Source organism: Tupaia chinensis, unplaced genomic scaffold (assembly GCF_000334495.1).
Source record: "Tupaia chinensis unplaced genomic scaffold, TupChi_1.0 Scaffold000453_1, whole genome shotgun sequence".
Classification (NCBI taxonomy): Eukaryota; Metazoa; Chordata; class Mammalia; order Scandentia; family Tupaiidae; genus Tupaia; species Tupaia belangeri.
Window position 1 is genome coordinate 3,323,221 of NW_006159960.1, and position 17,221 is coordinate 3,340,441.

Sequence of the window (17,221 nt, forward strand, 5' to 3'; positions counted from 1 at the left end):
CACTACAAAAGTGGCAGTTTCAGGGTCAGTCACAGTGGCATAGTGATGGCATAGACTCCATGAAGCTGGGTCTATGTGGAGGACCGGGGTTCGGTTCCCAGGCTGACCTACACATGCTGGGCACATGGGATCCTAGCTGGCTTGGAGGGTTGGTAGCAGGGCCACAGCATGAGATCCTGCTGAGGGTGCCTGTCTCTCATAAAAGAAATACATGAACAAACTTTTTACCAAAAAAGGCAGTTTCATATGGTCAATCTAATTTGATCACACTGCATTTCAGTTTTCTATTTACATTTTGTAAACTTTTGCCTGGATCACAAGCTAGAACTGTATTTAACCATCTTGGCTCCCCAGTTCCTGGCACAGCATGGACATTAAATAAATGTCAGTGGAGCTAAAGTGAATATAACTTGATAGTTTATACATAAACTTTTCAACTAGCTTATGGGCTCTAAACAATCAGTCTTGATGCTACAACTTCTTTATAGTAATTCTCCTATGGTATTGCTTTGTACAAAGTCAGTACATAGCAAGCATTTGAGAAATGAAATTTACAGATGTATTGGCATATTTATTTCATTTTCGAATCAGTTTAAAATTTTTAAATGATACCTGTAATTCCTTTGTTTCTTGCAATTTTCTTTTTTCAGCTTGTTCAAACTTTTCTTTCCAAACTCTTTTCAAAGACAGGCAAAATGAGAGCGTTAAAAACAAAGAGATTAATGAGACAATCTATGAAAATTAGGAATCAACCTAGTAATAGTTAAAATATGACAGTCCAGGAGTGGGCTGTTATAGTCATATGGAAGGTAGGGAGAAGGACCAGCAGGTGGCATAGCAACTGCTTCATTCATATGGAAGGAAGGGAAAAAGACAGATGCGTTGCCCTCTGAAGGTCCCTACGGGTCCTGGGATTCCACAGCAACACGGTCAACATTTAAAGCCTCTGGGATAACCCACCTTTGCATTTCTGCCATGTCTCTCTCCTGTTGGTGCAATTTCATTCTTAAGGATGTTATTTCTTGCCGGCAGAGCCTATACCGTTCAGGGTCAATATTCCGAATGTTTCTCTGAGCAGCTTTTAGCTTTTCAATTTCTGCTTTCAGTTCTAGATATTTGTAAAAAGATCCATGATTAATTATATTTGATATATAAGAAATTCTGCAGTAGGCCAACTCTCCAATCTGTTTTATTTGAGAGCTTTGTATATTACTAAATAGAATATTTGGAGAATCCAGCCTTTCTTCACTTACATGATCTATTCCTCTCTATCTAGAGTTGAAAAGTACGCCCACATTAATGAATTCCCCCTTCATAAGAAGGATGGCCATATAGTGTACTGTCCAAGCAGACTCTTCTGAGAGGTACAGGGGCACTATTCATTACACTGGGAAGGCAGACATAAACTGGAATTGTTCCAAGCTAGCCTTGCTCAAAAAAACATGTGGGATAGGGGCCAGCAGGTGGCATAGTGGTTAAGGTGTTGGACTCCCACATGGCCAAGCACAGTTCAAGTCTCAGATCTGTCATCTTGAAAATCATGCCAGGTACACATGCATGTATGCCCAAAATTCCAAGAGGAGAATGGAGGAGAAGAGACTTTTGTGTGGCCATCCTCTTTGGAGGGTGACTTCTCATTTTCCTTCTCACTGGAAAAAAAACAAAAGCAAAAACACACATGTGGAATAAAGATCAAAGATTTTCTAAGCTGGAATTTGGTATATTTATTTTTAATGAAAACAGTCTCATTTGTAAAAACAGAAGGAATCCGAAAGGGAAAGGATGGACTATGATAAAACGAATTCTTTTCTGCCTCATTCCTCTGAAGTGTCTGTCACCTCCGCCTCTCATACAAAGAGGTATGAAAAGATGACAGCTCCACACAAGCAAAGATAAAACTGTACAAATTCCTTGCAGATTTCCTTCCAAGATTCCTAAATTGGTGATTATCAAGCAAAGAACAGAAAGCAGTATTTCGCATAAATGGAGTGAGGCCCGTGCTAGAAACTCAGGTGCAAATAACTGCTGGATTAATGAACTAAACAAGAACAGATCTAGTCATTGGAGTGACAAGAGAACATCAATAAAGAAATAACTATTATTATTTTGCTGAACACGTCTATGACTGAGTCTATGCAGTTTTTTTATACTTGCTGTTTTCCCTTTACCTCCACACTGTTCTGTGTTCTTTTTCTTGATTTCCCCCTTTACTGCTTATTCTCTTGCATGCTGTCCTGCCTATCTTCTTCCAGCACTATACAGTGACTACACTACAAAGAAGTATGAAAAAAATCTTTGATTTTCTTTCCTTTTTTTTTTTTTAAATGTTCTTGCTGTAGGACATGTATGCTCACTGGAGAGAGAGACAGAAACAGACAGTGAGGTAGAAAGTGAGAAATCACCCCCAGGGGTGGGGGATGGCCATGCTGCAATCCCTTCTCCTCCATTCTCCTGCTATTAATGAACTAAACAAGAACAGATCTAGTCATTGGAGTGACAAGAGAACATCAATAAAGAAATAACTATTATTATTTTGCTGAACACGTCTATGACTGAGTCTATGCAGTTTTTTTATACTTGCTGTTTTCCCTTTACCTCCACACTGTTCTGTGTTCTTTTTCTTGATTTCCCCCTTTACTGCTTATTCTCTTGCATGCTGTCCTGCCTATCTTCTTCCAGCACTATACAGTGACTACACTACAAAGAAGTATGAAAAAAATCTTTGATTTTCTTTCCTTTTTTTTTTTTTAAATGTTCTTGCTGTAGGACATGTATGCTCACTGGAGAGAGAGACAGAAACAGACAGTGAGGTAGAAAGTGAGAAATCACCCCCAGGGGTGGGGGATGGCCATGCTGCAATCCCTTCTCCTCCATTCTCCTGCTAGGATTTTGGGCATGCACACACATGCGCCCTGGGTAATTTTCAAGCTGCCAGATTCAAGACTCAAACCAAGGTTGGCCATGTGGAGAAATCACCCCCAGAGGGATGGCCACGCCACAATCCCTTCTTTTTCATTTTCCTACTAGGACTTTGCCCATGCACGCTCATGCACCCAGCGTGAGTTTCAAGTTACTGGGTCTGGAACTCTAACTGTAGTTGATTATGTGGGGGTCTGATGACATAAACATTACACCATCTGCTGATCCCAAATTACGTATTTTAAGACTAGACTTAATACTTGAGTTTAAGCTTTGACAAAATAATTTTTAAATTTTGAGAAAAATACTCACCTCTGATTAACTTAGCATTCATATCTTCGTTGACTTTGGCGACGTTCACTATCAGTCGGGCTTGGTTAGCATACCTAAGTGTACTTAAGGTTTCTTCTATGTTGCTGGCAGCAGGGCTGATTGTAGCAATCATTGCAGTTTTTGAATTTCCACCCAGACTTTCTTTTAACAGCCTTTAAGGGGAAAAAAAAGTCATAATTAGACTTTGCTTCTACAACAACCTAATTACAGTAATTATCTAGAAAGCACAAAACAAACTAATTGGGCATACATAATGCAATACTACACTCTGTACTCAGACGCCATTTAAAACGTGTTTGGTATTTGTAGATAGTTTTAGATCTCATAAATACTGTATTTTCTCTTATACTTTTTTTGTTGTTTCATCATGTAAGGAATCTGTGCAGAGGCTTTAAAACATGGGTAACCGTCCAATATTGAGCAAGCTACCTCTCCCATTTAGGAGACTGTAAGCTACTTTAGGACAGGGGCCTTGTGCCTCAGGCATCTGTGTATTTCCAGTACCACAACCTTTGGAAGTGGGTTCTAATAAAGTTGAAAATGATGAAGGGACACATAAACGAAAGTTCTGTACTGTACTAGCGTATCCCTCATCTGAAATGCTTCAGACAGTAAGTATTCTGGATTTCAGACGTGGGGGAGACTTTGGAATATTTCCATATACATAATAGATAGGTTGGCAATAGGACCCAAGTCTTAACACAAAAACTTCACCTGTTTCACACACAGTCCATACACAGAGCCGGAGGTAATCTACAGAATTGTTTCATATTGCAGCATTTTCACTGTGACCCATCACATGAGTTCAGGTGTGGAATGTTCTATTTGTAACATCATTTAACTGGATTTTGGAGCATTCGAAATTTTAGATTTTCCAATTAGACACTATCAGCCTACACATGCAAAAGCTTCACATCCGAGAAAAAGGCAGTGTGAGACTTAAAGCATCTCTCTTACTGGTGTAAAACAAATTTCACTCTTAACTTTCAAAAGGTGTGAATAAAGTATCAGAATTTCCCTTACAGGATTCAAGGTGCAACCACATTATAGTAAACCAATCTTAAAGACATATTACTGACAAGGAGAGATGTAGTATTTGTCATAATCAATGCTTATCCTAATTGAGTAGTAAACTCACACCGATATATTTTGAATGCCACTATTAGAAATGATATATTCCCAATGAAAACATTCATGGAGCATCTGTGTACTAAGCAAACATTATTCAATTTTGCAGTGTTATGTAATACTGTAAATGAGGGGTCTTCCAAAATTTCATGGGAAACATGTCTTTTGATAAAACTATGTGTGGATTTCAAAATTTTTTGTACAAAATGAACTTGTACTATAACTCCTTTTTCTACAAACTTTCTAAAGTCCCTTTGTGCTCTATTTGCATAATGGTTTATCTACCATAGGTTCATGTTTTGGAACTTCGTCTCCAGTATAATGTAGTTTTAAGAGGCGAGGCCCCACAGGCAGTGACTAGATCACAGAGACATTGTTGTCATGAATGGATTAATGATGTCTCTTGTGACCTAGTGAGTCCTAGCTCTTGAGAGACAGTGGGTGGTTATAAAAGAAAGATGGCTGTCCCCACATTGCTCTTTCTGCATATGTCCCCCATCCTCTGCTTCTGTCAGCCATGTTGTGAAGTAGGATGGCCTAATGCCAACCCTAAACCTTTGGACTTTCTATCCACCAGAACTGTGAGTCAAATAAATCTCTATTGCTGTATAAATCACCCAGTCTCAGATATTTCTGTTAGCAATGTAATAGCAGACTGAGACACCTCAAATGTTCAAATGTTCAGCTTAACTAATTACAGTTCGGTGTAAGAATAGTCGTTTATATTCATGTAGTATATTACATATTAAGAGTTTTACATTAATAATTTAATCCTCACTCTAACTCTAAAAAATAACTACTGATACCATCCCTATTTTACAAATGAGGAAACAGGCTAGAGTACTAAGTGATTTACCCAAAGTTATAGTCTACAAGCTATAGAATTGCGATTCAAATCCAGGGCTTCAGAATTATTACTGCTAAACCCCTTCTCCTCTATCCCAAAGTTACATGAAATCAGTCTATTAATCTTTTTATTTGTAAGTTTATTTCTCTCATGAGAGAGAGACAGAGAGATACAGGCACCCTCATCAAAACCCTCATGCCCCTATCCACCCCAGAGTAGGCTGGCCTGGATCACAAGCACACACACATGCCCCATATGCTCAGGGAGGGGCTAGGCCTTGAACAGAGAACCTCCCCACATGGGACCAGGTGCACTGCTGCTATGCTACCTCCTGATCTCCAGTCTATCCTTATTTCCCCACAGATTCACTAGATTTTATACAATTCTTTATACTTCAAAAGGTACTTGCTGGGACCAGCAGTTGACATAATGGCTATGTCACTGAACTCCCATGTAGTGGACCACGGTTTGAGTCCCAGACCTGGTGGTTTAAACTCATGACAGGCACCAGTGTGTGTGTTCCCAAGATCCAGAGAGAATGGAGGAGAAAAGACTGTGGCATAGCCATCCCCCCGCAGGGTGATTTCTCACTTTCTGTCTCTCTGTCTCTGTCTTTCTGATAAGTGCATGCACCCTATAGCAAAAATCTCCCCCACTCCCCCCCAAAAAAATAATAAAAAGATACTTGCCAGGTAAGAACAGATTCTCGATAAGGAATGAAGACCCTCTTTCGGTTTGCTTGTTCAGAGAGTGCAGATATAACCTTCCCCAAAGTGAGCAGGGATTTGTTAATACTCACTCCTTCCTGTGTGTATGATAAAGAAACATTTTTTACTTAAAGTAACTTCTCAGAAACAAAATTATTTCAAAAATATATTTGCCCCTCATATGATTATTGAGTAAATACTTGAACTATCAACTTTCTTATAACTTGAAATTTATTTTCTTTGAAAAGTATAACCAAAAAGTGTATATGTATCTTTAATTCACAGCCAGCAATGCATTTTATGGATGGAGATAAAGACGCATTCATTTGGTTAAGTGTATTAAGCGTGTGCACCCCTAGAAATAATGCCCAGGAATAAAGGTTATGGGAGTGAGGAAGCATCCACTCACCTTCAGGCGCTCTCCACTGGTGTGCGCGGCGGAGCAGCGCTCACTGCCCGCCAGGTCGACGAGGTTTATGCGGCTCATTATTCTGTGGTCATGTTCTTCCCCTTCCACAAGTTCGGTCTACAGTGAAATGACATTAAAATAATTTAAGTTTTTCTATGACTTGCCATCATTATGCCTTTTTTTTTGTAATAATCTTAATATAGAGATGTAACAGTACTAGATACATGCAAAAACAACAACACACACACATACAAATAACATCAAACGCACACACACAAACCCAGATACTGAAGTAAACTAATGCTTTATTCCACGTGGCTGCTATTTCTAGTAACGCTATTTTTTTTTTTTCCGGACAGGTTTTTGCTATAGGGCGCGTCCGCTCACCAGACAGACAGAGAGAGACAGAGAGATATAAAGCGAGAAATCACCCCCCCGGGGGGATGGCCACGCTGCAATCCCTTCTCCATTCTCCTCTCAGGATCTTGGGCACGCACGCACACGTGCTTGGCGTGAGTTTAAGCCACCGGGTCCAGGACGCGAACCACAGTCGACTACATGGGAGTCCAGCGACATAGCCATTACGCTAACTGCTGGTCCCTCTAGTAACACTATTATCTGCAGGTGAAATGGGTTGGTGTGGGATGGTAGAGAGCAGCGTATTCCAAACCATGGGTTGTGACCAATATTAACAATTTTAAAAAAAGAAACCTTAAAAATAGAAAAATGTCACAGTGTATATGTAAGGTCAATGACTTATAATACTTGATGTGTGTGTATACACATATATACATACGAACATATATGTATACTTACACACACGTCATATACAAACATACACAATGGGATAGAGGAATACATGAAAACAAATATGATTGCAATGTAATTCTTATTTCTTACTCTGGATTCTAGTCAGAAAGTTCGATCACCTTTGTTACAGAACCAAGTTATTACTTGTGAGCTATGCTACATCTATGCATTTCCTGGATGAAAGCAACTCTTTAAGGTAGATGCCTGTCCACTAGCATGGATATTTACTGTGCCACATGTTTCGTGATAATAAACAAACATACAAAACACGGCTGTCATTGTGCCACAGTCCGTATAGTTTCTTGGGTAAGGTTCTGAAATACATTCCTTTGAATTTCCTAATTCACTGTCGGAAGGATTCACTGCTTTCCACCTTTATGTTGACACTTGCAAACACTTTTGCTTTGCTAGTTCTTGTATTAGATCTTCATATACTTGTGAAAAAAGGTCTTCTTCAGATTTTGTTCCAGCTAGTAAAATTTCCCAGGTAATGCCCTCATTTCTCTCTGAGCTTTAAATACATGGGCCACACGTGGCCCTCAAAGTACCCTGGGGGATCTGGAGGCTCTAGACCCTTGTACTTCTCTTCCTCTTACATTCTTCATATGGAATGGTCAAAAAAAATAGCTTCTGTTCCATATGGTATCAAGGGGCTTGTAATTAACGGGAAGCAAACCCTCGATGATGGAGATGGGAATGTCCTCAGCACTTCCTCGCTCGGTTGATACCCCAGAGTGCGCTGGCTTTCCCTCCAGCAGGAGACGGCCGCCACCATTTTATCCATGTTAAGTGCTTGGAGCACGCGTACTGCAAAAATCCATTTTTATCTGTCTCTACTTCAGATTCTGGCTTGAAGAAATCATCCTGAGATATGATACTGCAATTTGGGAGGTGTTTCTGCAAATTCTTTGCCAGTGTTGTCTTCCCACCATTTGTCTGTCACACCACTGATTCCAATGACAAATGTTTTTATAGTTAGCTTTGAAAATCCCGTTTTCCTAGTATCTCCTGGGCTAGCCCAAGTCCTCCCAAGTAAAGTGCCATAGGCACGTGCGCGCCTGTCCCTAACCCACTGCCACCCACTGCTAACCGAGGGGCACGTAGCCCTTACCCACAGGGTTAGAGCGTGGCTAGGTAGGGGCAGCCCCTTCCCACCAGTGCGGGACACCGCGCCGGGATCCAGCCCCCATTGGGGCGGGGCTCCCACACCCGCCCCTGAACGCGGGCCCTTTCCTGTCGGTCTGGGGCATGCGAGGCCTGGCCCAGCGAGGACACACCTCGCTTGGCCCCGAGGAACCAGCCGTGGCGCGCGCCCCATCATTATAAGTCTTTAAAAGGTATACACTATTTCAGATCACTCATTCATTATTATTTTGTTTCTTTTTTTTATATTGACGGAAGGTGTGTGTACTTGCCAGCGAGTGACCACCCTAATGGGCACACTGCAATATTTTTTCCCCATTTCTCAACTCCATCAAGAGTTTTGGTTACACATGCACATATGCTCATGCACATGTGTGTGTGTGGACGCACACACACGCACACAGGATATTTTTTAAGCTGCTGGGGCTGGGACTTGAACTGTACTGAGCCATTGGGGATCCAGCTTTCTATTTACTATACTTAACTGCTACTCTTAGGACATCCCCAACTCATTCTTTTTAAAAACCACTTCTTGGGAACCAGCAGTTAGCGTAATGGCTATGTCGCTGGACTCCCACGTAGTCGACCGCGGTTCATGTCCCGGACCTGGTGGCTTAAAACTCACGCCAGGCACGTGTGCGTGCGTGCCCAAGATCCCAAGAGGAGAATGGAGGAGAAGGGATTGTGGCGTGACCATCCCCCCTGGGGGGTGATTTCTCGCTTTCTGTCTCTATGTCTCTCTCTGTCTGTCTGGTGAGTGCACGCGCCCTACAGTGAAAATCTCTCCAAAAAAAAAACCACTTCTTGAATCTGTGATCATTTACAATGCACAAATATTCACATAGTCTACAGAAAAAAATACAGTAAGTAATGGTTAGGTTATGTCAACTTTTTATAAAAAGGTTTTAAAGGAATTAAAATCCATAGCTACTCAATTATATTAAGGGAACAACCATAAATACAGAAAAAGCTTAATGTACAAATATGTCACTTATCCCAGCATTATAACTGCACATTTGAAAATACAAATTCCTAGCAGTAGAGAAAAACTTGAGAAATTTTAAGTTAATGGATCATTATGTAGATACTAAAATTATTTTGCAAAGAATTTTAATAACATAAAAGTGTTACAAATTTTGTGAATTTGACTAAATGTGACTGTAAAACAACTGAAAGATTATATATAAAACGTTTACAAAGGGTTTTTAAAAATCTTTTATCGGGGCTGGCAGTACATGGTAGTTAAGGCGCTTGACTCCCACATGGCAGATCATAGTTCGAGTCCTGAACCTGGCAGCTTGCTTTCTCACTCTCTCTCTCTCTCTCTCTGTCTCTCTAGTGAGCACCTGTGCCCTGTAGCGAATTAAAAATAATAATAGATAAAATAAATAATTAAAAAAATAATTTGTTTCTTGTGATTTTCCAGCTACTTTATAATCGTCATATATTGATAACATTACCATATATTGATATGATCATATCAATGACAATATGGTAAATTAATATTAATCTATTGATTTTTTAACAAAGATTTATTTATTTATTTATTTAATTCCATTTGTTACTATTTTTAAATCTGACCAGAGAAACAGAGAGAGAGGGAAAGTGAGAAAGCAAGCTGCCAGGTCCAGGACTCAAACTGAGGCCAGCCATAGTGGAATCCAACACCCTTAACCACCACGCCACCTGCTGTCCCCTATTATTGATTTTTTAATACTCATAAATAACAGTCATGTATATCAAAAGCCATTCAAATTTATTGGGTTTTTTTTTTTTTTGAGAGATTTTCACTATAGGGCGCAGAGAGAGACAGAGAGACAGAAAGCGAGAAATCACCCCCCAGGGGTGATGGTCACGCCACAATCCCTTCTCCTTCATTCTCCTCTCGGGATCTTGGGCACGCACGCACACTCACCTGGTGTGAGTTTTAAGCCACCGGGTCCGGGATGCGAACCACGGTCGACTACGTGGGAGTCCAGCAACATAGCCATTACGCTAACTGCTGGTTCCCTCAAATTTATTGTATTAATATTATCTAAAATCCAACTACACTTATATGATTATGTGACTATACTTTTTCCTTCTGATTTAAGGACGAAGAAAAGCAAAACATGAAACTTAAATGTATTTGCTATCTCACTTTTCAGAATAATCAACAACGGAGAAACATACCTTGGTCTGGGTCATCACCAGGGTGAACACTGAGTGAGAACGGGAGCTCTTGTCATTCATGCCGGTGGCAGCAGTCGCCCTCTGCTTATTTCCCAATTCTAACCAGCTCTGATAGGGAAGAAGAGAGGTCTCATCAGCACACTGCAGTTCACCGGAAAAGCAAATTAAGGAACATGTATAATCAGTTTATAAAATGAAATTATGTCTATCTTTTTTTTCCTTTCTCTTTTGAGAGATTTTTGCTATAGGCCATGTGTACTCACCAGAAGGACAGAGACAGAGAGACAGAAAGTGAGGAATCCCCCGCCCCCCAGGGGGATAGCCACATCGCAATCCCTGCTCCTCCACTCTCCCCTTGGGATTTTTGGCACACACATGCTCACCCTGGGTATGAGTTTTAAGCCGCTGGGTCCAGGAATCAAACCATGGTCAACTACATGGGAATCCAGTGATGTAACCACTACATCATCTGCTGGCCCCATTGTTTATCTCTTTTTTTGGGGGGAGAGGTTTTTGCTATAGGGCGTGTGTTCACCAGAAAGACAGAGACAGACAGAGAGACAGGAAGTGATAAATGCTGCAATCCCTTCTCCTTCATTCTCCTCTTGGGATCTTGGGCACGCATGCACACGCGCCTGGCGTGAGTTTAAGCCACCGGGTCCGGGACTCAAACCGCGGTCAGCTACATGGGAGTTCAGTGACATAGCCATTACACTAACTGCTGGTCCCCCAGTGTTTATCTCTTAATACCTTATATTCCCGATGCCTATATATATTTTTTTCTGTCACAGAAATCTGAACTAGAAAGTAATACTTTTTTAAAAGTATTAATTTAATTTTATTTACTCATTCATCTTTTCATTTGACCAGAGAGAGACAGAGACAGAGAGAGAGAAAGGGAAAGTGGGAAAGCAAGCCACCAGGGCTGGGACTCGAATCGTAATCGGCCATGTGGGAGTATCCAGCACCTTAACCACCATGACACCTTCTGGTCCCCAAAATTAATAGTTTAAAAGGCTATTTATTTCTATAGCTTTAAAATGATACCTAAGTCAATATTTTTAATTCAGCAGACCAATTCTTTTGATTAAAGCTTAGCAAACAAAAAAATAGGTTCATAATAAATTAACAAGATTAACCTTTTACTTATGTAAATAGCAATTAAGAATTAATATTCTTATGAATATTTATGATTATATTCTCTCTGGGAAAAAGAAGACAACATAATCAATCTTACCTGGATATCAGAGTAAGAACTGACAACATTCCTATTTTTAAAAAGTAAAAAAACAAAATTGAATTTACTGATGATTATATTCTTGTTCTCACAAAACAATAAGATCTCAATTACATAATTACTCTCTAAAGATCACAGTGAACTAATTGACAGATATTACATGTATTCTCCAAAAATCTCTTCTTTTTCCTGCTCTTAAAGGGTAAGAAATAAAATCATCCTTTAATTTCACCAAAAAGTATGATTTTTCTAAATATAATAAAGCCCCTCGTCATCTGAACATTATATTCACATATAAGTCATGGGACCAAAAGATATATACTTTAACATGTATGTGTGGGTACAGAGGGGTCCCATCATAATGCCAGATTAAACAGATCTGAATTAATATCTAATCACTTCCCTTACTTTCAAGAAAAGCATTTGGAGTGTTAAAAGAAAAATAAATGACTCTTGGCATGCATCAAACTCTTATCATACATCTTCTTCCCCTTCAGCTTAAAGTAACTGGTAAAAAGAGCAGGGTGAAAGGGAAGAATTTACCTAATGGGGGAATATAATGGGGAAAAAATAAAATATTTACTTCCTACTCAGTAGAATTAATATTCTTTGTAGGCGCTTTACAGGTGTTGTGAAAGACGCAAGCAAATGTAAGAATAAGAAACTAACACCCTATTTGGAAAGAGGGAAAATGTAACTGGATAACATGAAGGACACTAGGCCAACTATAATAGTTACCCAGGGTTTCAAAGGCAACTGACAACACGATATGGATTGTGCGAGAGCAACGTTCACTCTGCATCTGTTTTCTCCTTGCCAGTGCTGAGCCACTTACATTGACAGTGCTTCCACATATGGTCCAAAAACAGGATGCTCCCTTACTCTCAGCTAGAAGAAGCAAATATTAGCATTGTTATGAGTGTGACAAATATTTACTTTAAAACACATAGAAGTCATAGAATAAAAGATCACAAGTTTTGTTTAAGTTTCTTTGTGTCGTTTTTATTTTATTATTATTATTTTTTTTTTGCCCAGGGCATATGCACTCACTGGAGAGAGACAGAGAGAGAAAGTGAGAAATGACCCCTAGGAGGATTGGCCACACCACAATGCCTTCTCTTCGGGATTTTGGGCACACATGTATGAGTGCCTGGCATGATTTTTCAAGCCACCAGGTCCGGACTCACACTGTGGTTGGCCATGTGGGATCCAGCACTTTAACCACGATACCACCTGCTGGCCCCTGTTTAAGTTTTTTAACACTGCCAATAGTAAATTGCGTGACTGTGAGCAATTGAAAGCAAGGGACTTCTGCAAGGGTTTCTGTTTCTTATGCTCCAAGGTCTTTCAGAAAATGTAAAATGTTATATTCTAATGTAATGGTAGTTTTTTTAAAAGAATTATTTATTTTTATTTAATTCAATTTGTCATTATTTTTTAATTTGACTAGACAGAGACAGAGAGAGAACACACATGCCCAGCATTTTTAAGGTGCCAGGTCTGGGACTCAAACTGCGGTCGGCCATATGGGAATCCAACACCTTTCACCACCATGCCACCTGACAGTCCCTAACGTAATGGTAGTTTTTTAAAAAAGCTTATGTATTTTTTTTTTTTTTATTGAGAGGTTTTTGTTATAGGGCGTGTGTGCTCGCCAGACAGAGAGAGACATAGAGACAGAAAGCGAGAAATCACCCCCCAGGGGGGATGGTCACACCGCAATCCCTTCTCCTCCATTCTCCTCTCGGGATCTTGGGCATGCACGCACACACGCCTGGTGTGAGTTTTAAGCCACCGGGTCCGGGACGCGAACCACGGTCGACTACATGGGAGTCCAGCGACATAGTCATTACACTAACTGCTGGTTCCCAAAAGCTTATGTATTTGTGAAACCTTATATTTCACAGATTATCTACAAGATACTAATTTACCAAGTAATACACTCTATGTACATTCTATAATAAAAACACAAATTTTAGAACTTTTAGTGTTTTTCGGCTTACAGATTATTAGGAATTGGTTTTAACTTACGTGGTCCAACTACAACTTGGAACAAGTATCTTTAGCCTTTACACAATACTTGATTAAAGTGAAAAGAGTTTAAAATTTTATAACTAATTAAATTCCTACTAGCTTATTTTATAAATAACAATATTTTAAAATTAAAGTTTGTAGATCCCAAACATTTGTTATCAAATACTAACATTTTATTCACCTATTATTATCTTTTATTTTTAGATTTTTTTTTCCATAGAGTGTGAGTGCTCACAGGAGACAGAGAAAAGGAAAGTGAGAAGTCACACCCTCCCCGCCCCCCAGGGAGATGGCCACACTACCATCCCTGTCCTCCATTCTCCTCTCAAGATTTTGGGCAAACACACATATATGGTGTGATTTTTTTTTTTTAAGAATTATTTTATTTTAGTTTTATTTATTTTAATTTGACCAGAGAGGGGCAGAGTGAGAGACACAGACAGAGAGCGAAAGTGAGAAAGCTGCCAGGTCCGGGACTCAAACCGTGGTCTGCCATGTGGGAGTCCAGTCCCCTTAATCACCATGCCACCTGCTGGCCCCCCATGGTGTGAATTTTCAAGTCACCAGGTCTGGGATTCAAATTGTGGTCAGCTATGTGGGACTCCAATGTCCTAACCCCCACACCACTTGCTGGCCCATAATTATTATTATTATTATTGTTATTGTTTTAATCACCAGGGAGTGTGTGTGTTGATCAAAGACAGAGAGACAGAGAGAAAGGACCCCCCACACCCCAGTGGTGCATGGTCATGCTTCAATGTCTTTTCCTCCATTTCTCTCTCTTACCAGGATTTTGGGCACAATGCTCACATACCCACCATGTTTCTCAAGGCCACCAGGTCTTGAACTCATACCATGTTATCAGTCATGTGGGAAATAGTTCCCTTACCCACCAAGCCACAGGGCCAGCCTAATAGCATTTTAGTAAAAATTTAAGCTAAATCATCCAGAGAACTCACATAATTATATACATTTATAAAAACAGAAATTAAAAATAAATCATTTGTTTTTTATCTTACCGGTTGCTTTCTCTGACCATTTTCGCCTTTACAAACCAAAAGGTCATGAATTTTTTCATTATATACTTCAAAGAAACTCATTTCAAGGTGATAGCTGACCTAGTAGGAATAAAAACACAGCATATTATTCAAAATTTTTTTGCGTTTTTTTGTAAATCATAAACTAACATGAGTCTAGTATCCAGAATATATAACCAACTCTTGCAGCTCACCCATAAAGACAAACTGTTTGGGCCAGCAGGTGGCATGGTGGACTCCCACATGGCTGACTATGGTTCAAATCCCAGACTTAGCAGTTTGAAACTCATGCTGGAAGCATGTGTGTGTGTGCCCAACATGCCAGGAGGAGCATGGAGGAGAAGGAATTGCAGCATGGCCATCTTCCTTAGGGGTGATTTCTCACTTTCCCGCTCACTGTTTCTCTCTGTCTCTTTAGTCAGTACATGCACCCTACGGTAAAAATCTTTAAAAAGAAAAAGACAACCAGATTAAAAAATGGGCAAAGAAATTGAAAATACTTTTTGCAAAGAAGATGTGCGAATAAGCATCTTTTCACATGCTTTGTGGTCATTCATTGGTCTTCTTTGGAGAAAGTCTACTCAAGGTCTTTGCCCACTTTTTAACTAGGTTATCCTACCTTAGTTTTGCTCCTTGTCTGGTCTTACTCCACAGCTGGCATCTTTGCATCCAGTCTTACTCTCCACACTGCAGCCAGAGTTATTTTTTTGTTTGACTGTTTTTAATCATCTCTTACTTCCTTGCTCAAAATCCTTCCATAGTGTTCTAGATTCCTGGAAGGCTGGTTTATAAGGTTCTTCATGAGTCAAGTTCTGCCTGGCTCTCTATTTTCATCTCTTTTCACCCTCTACCCTCAAAAATGCGATGCTTGAAATGGAAAATTATTTGTTGATGATAACATGTGTGACTAAGCCACTATACAGTGTATTCTGGATGGGAGACTGCATTTTGTATGCTGTGATGATGTTCAGTAAATGAATGTAAAATAAATTAATTCATTTTTTAAAAATACCATGCTCAAAACAAAGTAAACAATTTATGGATTCCCAAAGGCTCCCCATGTTTTTGCTTTTAAATTTTTCATATGCTGCCTCCTCTTCCTGAAATGTCCTTCCCTTTCTCCTTCACCAAGCTAGTAACTAAATGCTACGTGTCCTTCAGAATTAAGCTCAGCTGCTTCCTCTAAGAAGACCTTTGTTTCCTTCCAGTCTCTCAAGTTCTCACCTGTTCCGTCATGGCATTTACTCTACTTAGCATTTCGCTGACTATACTTGGTTGTTTAATGGTTCATTTCTCCCTTTACATTCTTATGACTGTAAGACTGGGTCTGTTAACCCCACACCCCCAACTCTAGCACAGTATTTTCCCCATATCTCTTATTATAAGAATTACTAGAGGAAAGGCATAAAAATTATAAAATCCCGAGCTCTGCCCTAGACCAACTGATGTACACACACACACACACACACACACATACATCTGACCCTGCCACAACCCTGGGGGTTCTTATGATCAAGCAATTTTGAGGGGAAAAAAAATGGGCTCCATAAACTGTCTTGCCAGCAGAGGATGCTCTGTGAAGACTTGCTGAATGTATGAGTGAAGTGGAGAAAGAAGCCCATGCGGCCTGGTCAGGTAGAGTACAATGGAAAAAGCATGGCTTTTAAAATCGAATCCAGGTTCAAACTCCAGCTTTGCTACTCTCTCTCTGCTTCATAATGTCCAAGAGTTTATGCCCACTGTCCTTAGGTAAAACTGTGCACCTGCCTGTCTGAGACACATATAATGGCACATAGCTACCATGCTGAGGGTCACTACATGCACACAGAGAGAGGAAGGGAGAGAAGACGCCTCTGCTGCACACCAGGTGGAACTGATTCTGAATTCAGAATCCCCACCCTCGCTCGTGAGCTGGAAAACACAACGACACCTTCCACTGAGTACTTCCTTCACGGCCGTGACTCTGATTTGAGCTGGACCTGACAAGGTTTGCAGATCTCCTGAGAACATACCTCTTGGGTTCGCTTTTTGGCTATTTGTGCAAAAAGGTCTTCACAAAATCTTGGAATTATTCCTGGTTCTTCACTAAATCCCATCATCCTGGAAAATACATTATAAATAAGTTGGAAGATAAATCAATTTTTTAAAAAAAATTCTTTTTAGAGAAACAGGCTGGGGAGCAAGAAGGAGTACATTAATCAAATCCCACGGTTAAGTCTGGCTCTGGAGCTAAATCTGCCCGGGTCCATGTGTTGATTCCAACATTTGTCAGCTCCGTGACCTTGGACTTAACCTCACTAGACCTCGATTTTCTCCACTGTGAATGGGAATAACATAAGTCCCTAATTCAGAGGGCTGCTGTGAGAGAGTATAAGCGAAGCCTTTTGGCACAGTGCCTGGAATATTGTAAAACTCAATGCACAGTAGCTACTGTTAAAACTCTGG

At 40.1% G+C, this 17,221-nt stretch overlaps 1 protein-coding gene and 1 pseudogene across 1 annotated transcript in view; both read right to left on the bottom strand.

Annotated features, from left to right (window-relative positions):
* Window positions 1–17,221, bottom strand: part of KIF14 (kinesin family member 14) — an 81,740-nt gene that overhangs the window by 55,795 nt on the left and 8,724 nt on the right. Inside the window, exons 4-13 of the mRNA XM_014590493.2 lie at window positions 16,789–16,876; window positions 14,759–14,857; window positions 12,541–12,593; window positions 11,706–11,736; window positions 10,469–10,576; window positions 6,344–6,460; window positions 5,917–6,032; window positions 3,232–3,404; window positions 961–1,108; window positions 613–676 (exon numbers count right to left, since the gene is read on the bottom strand). Of these exons, the coding sequence (XP_014445979.1) occupies window positions 613–676; window positions 961–1,108; window positions 3,232–3,404; window positions 5,917–6,032; window positions 6,344–6,460; window positions 10,469–10,576; window positions 11,706–11,736; window positions 12,541–12,593; window positions 14,759–14,857; window positions 16,789–16,876 (997 nt within the window). The remainder of the gene's footprint in view (window positions 1–612; window positions 677–960; window positions 1,109–3,231; window positions 3,405–5,916; window positions 6,033–6,343; window positions 6,461–10,468; window positions 10,577–11,705; window positions 11,737–12,540; window positions 12,594–14,758; window positions 14,858–16,788; window positions 16,877–17,221) is intronic.
* On the bottom strand, window positions 7,529–8,471 carry LOC106735596 (nicotinamide riboside kinase 1-like; annotated as a pseudogene).